Source organism: Gymnodraco acuticeps, unplaced genomic scaffold (assembly GCF_902827175.1).
Source record: "Gymnodraco acuticeps unplaced genomic scaffold, fGymAcu1.1, whole genome shotgun sequence".
NCBI classification, from domain to species: domain Eukaryota; kingdom Metazoa; phylum Chordata; class Actinopteri; order Perciformes; family Bathydraconidae; genus Gymnodraco; species Gymnodraco acuticeps.
In genome coordinates, this window is record NW_022990583.1 from 4,331,044 (window position 1) to 4,340,909 (window position 9,866).

The following is a 9,866-nucleotide window of genomic DNA, read 5'->3' on the forward strand; positions in this document are numbered from 1 at the left end:
TCGACTAAGACTGGACGCATCATCTCACGCTCCGGGAATGGGATCTTTACTGGGTTCAAAGAAAAACTTCGAGTTCTTTCGAGTTTACGCTTTGCAGAGGCTACTTTTCAAACTGCAGGGATAGTTGATATAGTTGTCACTGCTGGTGCAGGGTGATGAGCAACAGGAACCAGTGACTTCCAAGACGAACCAGAAGTTGTCAGGGAGTTTCGGACGGTTTAAAAAGTTAAACAACACGAGGTGTGTCGTCTGAGTTTGAAGTAAAATTACCTTCAAACGAAGCGTGCGTAAAGTTGGAGCTGTGGCGCACGGTTGTTTAAGTCAGGTAGTGAATGCGGGAACGTGTAGAAAACCTCTGGGTTAAGTTTTAAATCTGTGAGAAGTGACAAAACCTTGACACCATGGCAAAATGGTTTAGAGATTTCCCTATCAACTTGAAGAACGGAAATGAAAGGGTTCGCTCGGCCTCTGAATCTGGTCCACAAACACGACTCAAACCTTCGTTTTCTCGTGACAGCCTGAAAGGAAATCAGCGCAAAGATGGAGGAGTGGGGGGTTTATTGGCAGGTAGAAATAGAAAAAATGCCACAATAGACTTGGGTCGTAATAACGCTGGTTTTAGTGGGGCTGTATGGGATAGCCTCACACAAGGAAAAGGTCGCAAAAACTCCAAGGTTGAGAGTGGGGCACCAGATGAGAACCGCCAGGTCAGGACTTCTAGTTTGGCACACGCGTACATTAGCAGGATGATCAAAGTTGACAAACAAGACAAAACACCCAACTCAATGGAATAAGTGAACAGAAGCAGCCCGAAGAAGAAAAGGGAAGGTCTGACATTAAAACAACTGTAAGTAACCATGTGTTCAAGTTTTGGATTTTCACATGTTTATTGTTTAATAATCAGTTAAAGCTGCATGCAGATTTAAAGTATATTTACTGTACGTTGCTTAAAACTGATTCTCATTGTTGGCCTTATGTCAGGGCTTTCCTTTGTGTTTCCCTCCCCACCTCAGTTCATAACCCTGTATTCAGTTTCCACTGCTCTCAAAAGAATACAATGCAGTTTCACTACATTGTGTCAGATCAAGCAGGCAAACACAATGTGATGACCTCTTTGCCCTCCTTCTGGGTGTCCTTCTATTACTTGTAATTTCAAGTCATTGACACCACACACACACACACACACACACACACACACACACACACACACACACACACACACACACACACACACACACACACACACACACACACACAAACTGCATCAGATCCCTTTTCTGCTCCGTTGTCTCCCAGTAAATGTAAAATCTGAATACATAGCCGCATCAGCATGTTTTCTTTCCTGACATGTCTTTTCTTTCTTACAGCTGATCATCCTGGAGGACTATGCAGATCCTTTTGATGCAGAGAAAACCAAAGAGCAGAGGGAGGCCGAGAGAGCAGGAGTGAATGATGGGTACATGGAGCCCTATGACGCCCAGGTCATCATCACAGGTGGGTTTAGACTTGTGATCCATCTCCAGCCATTACAGGTACATTGACGAAGGGCCAAATCGGCCAAATCTGGACCACAGTTTGTCTAGAGAAAACAAAACAAAATGTATTTAACACTGTATTTCATATTAGATAAACTATGTATATCATACGCAGTTCAAGGTTAGCATAGATTATCTGCGCTCACACTGACACATTCTTGCTAAAAGGCCATTTTAAAAGGGACTTTGGGCCAAGCCAGACCCTCAGTGTCTCTACTGACTTCCCCCCCCCGCTGGCGGTTACCGTAGGAACAGTGTTGTGCAGGGACAATGGGTGCAGCTTCCTCTTCCAGCTTCCTGTCTCCTGCCTCTGTTTCCTTTGCCCCATTCTCTTGATAGGAAGTTGGCCCCAGTGCCCCCACATAGAAACACACACACACAAAATGCTTTATGGTCCCTTACGTGTGAAAATAATTGAAAGCCCCCCTCACCCTTCCCAAAACCTACAGGTCCCCCCCTGGTCTCGCCCAATCACTTCCCAGCAGCCAGGAAGTGGCCTGGTCAGCCAGCCAATCAGCAGCTGTGTTGACCTTTTCTTCCTGTAGCTCCATTGTTTGATCACACAATAGTGCAGACACACAGGCTACCTGTCAGACAGTAAAGAAATGCAAGTGAAAATCCCCTCAAATGTAATGACATGTCAAAACAAACTTAATTTAGAAAGAAAAACCCACTCAACAAGCTGACGGGGTTAAAAAAAGTTGTGAAACTCATATTGTATTTTTTCATTGTGAAATTCACCTATATATCAGTGTATTAGGTTAATCAAATCAAAGCTAATACAGTATATTGTAATACATCAGCTCAGAAATGTATTGTACATTACTGACAGTCATAATGATTAACTGTAACTTATACTGTTTTTCCTGAGACATAATGGCCATGTTAAATGCTGTCTGGTTTTGAAGAATAGCTGCATTGTGCTATAATGGGAGGTGTCCTTAATACTTTGGACTTCTCGCTGATATAAATAACGGTAGGCAACATATTAGAGACAGCATTCGACCTCATGAAGATATTGCAGAACTGTCGTAAACACAGAGCTCACTATTACATTATTGATCCAATAGAGCTCACTACATGACTATGTTAGAGAATCAGTATGTCATCTTGTACGTGGCAGGTATTTCATCATCATATGTAATTGCATTTTGTTTGAGGTTGGTTGATGAGAAACTCATACTGAAGGCAAAACTACTTGCAGCAAGAAGATGATCTACAAAGTAATACGACGCAATGCTGAATACACACACACACACACACACACACACACACACACACACACACACACACACACACACACACACACACACACACACACACACACACACAAATTCAGCTTCTTTCTGGTACATGAATATTTTATGAAGGTATCAAAACATTAAGAGCCAACTCGGGATCAAAACATGACACATTTTAAGATAAACATTTTGAAACTGTCTTTTAGGAGATACAATGCTTTGTCTACCATTACATTTGTGAGAATCCTTTCCATCCCAATAACTAACCTCATGACAATTGTGTTGCAGAGGTTCGCAGACGCGGCTCCAAAGACCTCCTGAAAGTGTGTGTTCTGCTGGATCGAGGGAAGGGAGAGGAGGGAAAGCCCTCGCCGCCAAACAACTACGACACACCGTATGAGGGCGGGCTGGAGAGCGACGCTGGGGGAGTGTGGATCCCTGTCACTCGGCCAGAGTCTGACGTCCGCCCCGCTGGAGAGTACGAACTGCCCTGGGAGTGGAGAAAGGAGGACATTGTTAGAGCACTGTCAGGTAGAGAAAGGGAGAGGGGGATGATGGGAAGGGTGGGGGTTTAGGGTGTGGAGGAAGGATGCCATGAGTTTTATTTGTACAGTAATGCCACAACATTTTTGTGTTTGCTTTAGAGAGGAAACAAAACAATCCTGCTGAATCAATTTCCAGAGATGTGTTTACTTTGGTATCTCTGGCATGCTTTAACAGAACTTTATTTTGAAAGGTTGATATTGTGTTTCCTTCAGCTCAGTTCGAGGCGGTGGACTGTTCTCCCACTAAAGAGGACGGTTCCCTCTCCGCCCGCCAGCAGCAACAAACCCTGAGGCAGAAGAACTGGAACCATAAAATACTCGTACCATCTTCTTCATCCTCCTCCTCTTCTCCCTCCTTTCCCTCCTCTCCTATTCTCAAACTCTCCCCCCACACGCCCCCATCTCCCTCCTTCCCCAACCTCAAAATCTCACCCCTCTCCCCCTCTTCTAGTCTTAACAAACTCTCCCCTCCGTCCCCCACCTCCCCCAATGCCCCACTGGATGGGGAGGCAGCCAAAGTGGACCCCAGCCTGCCCCTGGAGAAGCAGAGGTAAGGAGGGAGAAGAGAGGACTTACTTATTCATAGGAAAGACTAGGAGAAAGTTGAATATGATGCTCATATAAATAAGTAGCAGGAAAAATAAGAACACTTTTTCACACTGGATTACAGCTTCCAAAATGTATCGGATTGAAATAGGCAATATTATGATCAATTAAACCTAGTTACGCTCATCATTCATTACACCATGCTGACATTACAGTATGTCGAATAAGATCAAAGGTGGAGAAGTACTTTGAACTTGTACTTGAGTAAAAGTAGAAGTACCAGAGTGTAGGAATATTCTGTTACAAGTAAAAGTCTTGCATTTAAAATGTACTTAAAGTACCAAAAGTAAAAGTACTCATTATGCAGATTGGCCCAGTTAAGAATAATATACATAATATGTTTTGATTATAATTATTGATACATTAAAGTGTTATCAAAGCTGGTCAAATGTACTCCAGGTGTAACTAAAGTCTGATTTAAGCGTTGATTATATTTCCCATCATTAATCCAAATCTGCAAAGTAACTAAGGATTAGTGGATTGAAACAATTAAATAAATGAGATGACTGTGAGGATCATTAAACATTATACTGTTTATCTTAATAACTGTAGAGTATAGCACTTTCTGTCCCTTGTTGTTCTGCTGCTACATGTTTGAACAGTAAACAATACATTTGCTTTTCTTCTCTTTCATGACTTTTACTATCTATGTTTGTAATAAACTCTGGACTGTTGAGGAACAGCGCCCTCCACAGTTTTGGCTGCACAAAAGTTATCTTGCTTGAGTATTAAAGCAGTCTAGCAGATTCCCTTCAATCTCTTATCTGGTGCTTCACAATGTCAAACTAAACAGTAAACCAGTCCTCTTGGCCAGGGTAGATATTATACACTTAACACATTTTCTTTAAGTGAAATTTGGCATTTAACATTGAGGGCATACGCCAGCATCAGCCCTTGAGCACACACACATAGGGTGAGGAGATTCTGCAGGCAGGTGCATTAAGGAGAAAGCTTGAATAGACAGACTCATTTTAACTGTAAACCTTTCTCGTGGGCTTTCTTCCAGATGGGACATGTGAGGAACATGCTCAGAGCATGTGTGCATTTGTCCCTCTTATGTTGTGGCTGAATGTCAGTGTGTTTTTCCTCCGAGCTTCAAGGTCACATACCGTGTGTTTATATATGGCTCTAGCCTGTGGCCACTGTCAGCACCACCTTGTGTCCTAATAGGCCTCTCTTGACACTGCACAACCACACACATTATGTTCCGCCCTCTTATTTATCTCTTTGCCCTCTCAAGTTCACCTCTGACATTGTTAACTCATTCAGTTCACCATATATGTCGCTGTGATTTATGGCGACTGTAAATCTCCATTGGTGTCTGTGTGTTTCGTTCCTCCCGGCATTCAGTTACTCTTTTTTTTCTGTCTCTCACCATCACCACCTATCATTATCTTGACATCTGACTTATCTCCATATGTCGCCTCGCTATATGTCAATGATCTGTTTTTTTTTCTCTCTCTCTCTCTCTCCTCCCCCTCCCCCTCCTTCCCTCGGCCCTCCAAGCTGGTACCATGGCAGTGTGAGTCGGCAACAGGCTGAGGCTCAGCTGCAGCGCTGCAGGGAAGCCAGCTTCCTGGTGAGGGACAGCGAATCAGGAACCAGCAAATACTCCATCGCTCTGAAGTGAGTTCACTGATTTGTGTTTGTTGAACACAGTACAGCATGTACATATCTTTTTATAAACTATCCACTTTAATTTTGCTGCATCGAAATCTCTTTTTTTGGCTGAATTACAACACTGATGACATTGGAGTCATTTTGCTTGGAAATCAAATATGTTTTTCTGATTTTAGTATTTTCTTCTCTAATGCCACATCTTTCAATGTTGTTATACATGGGTATAGCTCATTTATTTATGTATTTACTCATCAAAATATGTTTGTAGGTCTTGGTGCCCACTGCCTCAACCACTGATTGAGCCTGTGTTTGGTTATTTTTAAGAAATTCCCAAGGTGTTACTCCCTTTGCAGTGGCCACCTCTAAGGCGTTAATGCATGAGAATGTGTGGCATTTGTAGATTAGACACTACCAATACGCGTGCCAAGAACAGGTTCTCTAGGATAAAAGCTGAAATCCTGTGGAGTAATTCTGTGTATGTGCGCAAGCGTGCATGCGCCTGATTGCACATTAGTTGTACGGTGCTCATTCATTTGAGAGTTCACATCATTAACCCCCTTTACACATCTATGAACTCTGGAAATGAACAGCCTCATCTGAGAACAGCCAATACGAAGAACCTTTTTTTCAGATTGTGTTTGGGGTTTTCAGCATCTTATTTCTGCTCTATTTTTTGCAAGCCTGTCTCATCTGACGATACCTCTTTATTCCTCTTTTCTTGTTCCATTAGGACCAGTCAGAGTTGTGTGCACATCATCGTGGCCCAGACGAAGAGTGCCAAGGGTTTGGGCTTCACACTGGATCAGAGCAGCTGTGTCTTCTCTAGCATCCCTGAGCTGGTCCACCGCTACTGCACACACAGACTGCCTTTCACTGGAGCAGAGCACATGACCCTGCAGCATCCCGTACCCCGGCCACACTGAACATGCGTCAAGGAAAAGCAAACTCACTGGGATATGAATACACATGCGCAGACAAAAGCAGAGATATATACACAGACTCAGACATGAGTTCACACACTCAAAGATATGCTGCTTTGGATCGTACTACCTTAATATGTTTATATGTTTCTATCTCCTCCATGTGCTACTTAGTAGTCACAGTTATATATTACAATGATCATTGATCACATTGTCTAAGTGGCAATTGTTTCCTGCCAAAAATCCCCATTGAATGAATTTATAGTTAAGAGGAAAACCAGCCCTTCTACTGCTTAGTGTATTTTTCTTGTCAAAACTAAGTATCCGGAAAACATTGATTTCTATCTTTACCTGGAAAAATGCACTCACTGTAACCATTCAGAGGTTCGTAACCTGTCCTTTCACAGAGATGATGACATTGATTAGTGACATGCCTTCCAGTTAGGCACCTGATTGGAGTATATTCATTCATCCATCTGACATGTCAATCAGCCTATTGATCTGTACTGAAAATCAGGATCATTTACCAGCCACTCTGTCTGTCAAGAGACTGAGATACATTGATTAGGCGTTTAGAACTAGTGAAGTGGGAGGGTCTTATATCATTACAGTACCCAGTCAGCAAAATTGTTTGTTTATGTAAATGTGCAAAATCAATTGCTGACTATATTGTTCATTTACGTGCCTTCACTGTAATCTAAATGAGGTTGTGATCAAAAGCTACCTTATTGTGAATGAATTTAAAATGTTGCTATAAAATATCTATGCATAAATGGTGTATGTGTGAAGTGACTGTTGGAGATTTATTTTTTACATGGACCACACAATGATGTGGGCTGTATTTTATTGTGGTAAGACTTTTATGCAGAAATAAAATACAACTGATATTAACTGTGGACTAAGAGTGTTATTATTAGACATGCCGGCAGCAAAAGTCAAAGCAGGGTTCAAGAAAAATAAGCGCAGACACGGAGATGAGAAGTGAATCTGTGTGCTTTTCTCTTGTAGCTGTAAAACCATTGACCTGAGCGTGAAATCAATTACAGTTACACGCATGCAAGCTCATGCATGCGCTCACACTCACCTCACCAACAAAGACCTTCTGCCATGAGCAAACACATCATCTACACGTTCAAAATGCACACATGAATAGTGTTCACACAAATAGCATTTACCCACACAACCGGTAAGGTGGTGTATTTAAATCCTCTCGCCAACACACAAACACACACACACACACATGAAGCTTCTCACAAAACACAGAGCAGCTTAAACCTCACAATGATGCATGAGAGACTGAGTGTGTTTGTGGTAAGATATGTCTAACCAGTAAACACCAGTGTGATGATTTGCATGGGGATCTCTTAAAGTGTGAGTGTGTGCGTGTGTGTGTTGTGCGTTCAAGCAATAACATGCCCATGTGTGCAACCATGTGTGCATTATTGTGTGTGTGTGTGTGAGAGCGCGAGAGAGGAGAGGGAGAGAGAAAGAGAGAGAGGGAGTCAGAATTTTTCTGTTCAGGGATTACCGGGTTGCTATGGTGATTAGTTAGAGTGAGGTAGGGCCATCTCTACAGGGGAGGAGGAGAGAGGAAGAGAAAGAGGGAGGAGAGACAGGCTGCCATAAAAAGAGCTATGAATAACCGTAGCCATAGTAGCAATGTTCGGAAGCTCCCCCACAGAATAGCCTGCTCGCTTTGTGAATGGAGAGAAGCAACATGTGAGTAAGTGAGTAAGTAAAAAGTGATTCACTCCTCCGTCAGCTCACAAAACTGACATTGACGCACTTCATCAATCGTATACAACACATACACCTCATTAGAGGGTCAAACAGAAGGGTCCACTGCAGAACTAATGTGTCACTTCAGCAAGAAGGAGGCTAACTTCAGGGTGAACCGAGGCTTTCCGCTTAGTTCACTCTCATATTGGCCATCCTGCTGCACCCAGTGTGTCACAAATGGCAATGTTACACAACAACTGACACCGCTAACTATGACCCTTTCTTCCATCCATGAGATCTGTTGGGGTTAGTCCTCTATCTTCTCTTAATTAAATCACAAACTAGGTCAAAACAAACAAGATGCCTGGGGTGTTGGACATATGATTCCTGCAGAGCTTGTTTTTGGGAATGGTCCCAACCAAGTAGCCTACATTCCTAAATGCTTGTCTGAGATTCTAGGTCTTGTACATCATCACTGTCCAGTAAAAAACAAAAAGTATTTTTTTATGTGAAGAACTACATGTTCCTTGTTTGGCTGAGAAAGTGATCCTACTTCTTAAGCTCAATAAAAGATAAAAAAACAACAATATGGAGTAAACTGACGTCACATATAGGGACATGTTTCATAACTCATAAAATAGTTGACCATTGGGAGATACATGGTTTTTTACAGGACAAGAAAGATATGCATACTTTCTATACTGCACACTGAGTTTATAATGTATCAGTGGTACCAAAAGTATTCTTATTTTGTAAATATGGCAATCCCAAAATATACAAATACAAATGTAAGAGCTGGCTTAAAATGACTGCCTTACAAAATCATAGCAACAAATAAGAAAAAGCATCATAATGACAAAAACGTTATCTTGTTACTGCAGGATGTTGATGTAGTTTTGTTGAAGCAAATTTAAACTACTTTTTCTACCGCTGGATTGCTTAATCTTTATAATAACATATTTTACAAGATGATCATTTTAAAGTATACCAAAGCTGTTTAGTAAATAGTCAAAAGTACCAGTGTTGCCTCTGAAATGTAGTTCAAAGGAAAAAGTGACATAACGTACAGGACTCTCAAAATGATATCTTGTATCTTGCTTGTGGAGATGAAATGTTATGTGAAATAAAGAACATTTGTCTTATTCTTATTCATCTGTCCTTGGTCCATAGATCAGATTCCTATGTTGTTAATCAAAGTGTGTCCCAGATATGACAGAAGCACAGGAAGTAACTGAAGCAATGACAGCATGAGAGGAAGGGACAGAGAAAAGAGGAGAGAGAGGCGGGGAGGAGGGAGAGCGTGAGGGGGTGTTAGAGGAAGACAAGCACTCGTGGGGGTCCCAGCTTTTAAATAATTCAGAGACTCACAGCACTCAGTGCAGAGGAGTAGCACTGTCAGGTCAGCTCATTCACTGCAGAGGAGAGGGAGAGAGGGAGAGGAGAGGACTGTACAGAGAGAGAGAGAGGAAGAGTGTAAAGATAGAACGAGGAGAGGAAGACATTACTGTGGGAGAGTTTGCCTGCATGTGTGTGCATGCATATCTACAGGCCATCTGCGCATGTGTATCCTTTGTGTGTGAAAATAGACAAAATGAAGGAGAACAGGTTGTTTCCTCCTGGAGCTTTTGGGTTTCTCTTAGTCACCACGGTAACCGCCTCCTCCCTACATCCTGCACTCCT

General features: G+C 42.2%; 1 protein-coding gene across 1 annotated transcript; it reads left to right on the forward strand.

Annotated features, from left to right (window-relative positions):
• Positions 1–7,358, forward strand: she (Src homology 2 domain containing E). Its single transcript, XM_034227930.1, is given in 7 exon segments — positions 1–780; positions 783–847; positions 1,368–1,494; positions 3,065–3,307; positions 3,535–3,871; positions 5,434–5,553; positions 6,278–7,358. Coding segments are annotated over 7 exon segments (1,464 nt in total). The 5' UTR covers positions 1–401; the 3' UTR covers positions 6,471–7,358.
• Positions 7,359–9,866: the final 2,508 nt, after the last annotated feature.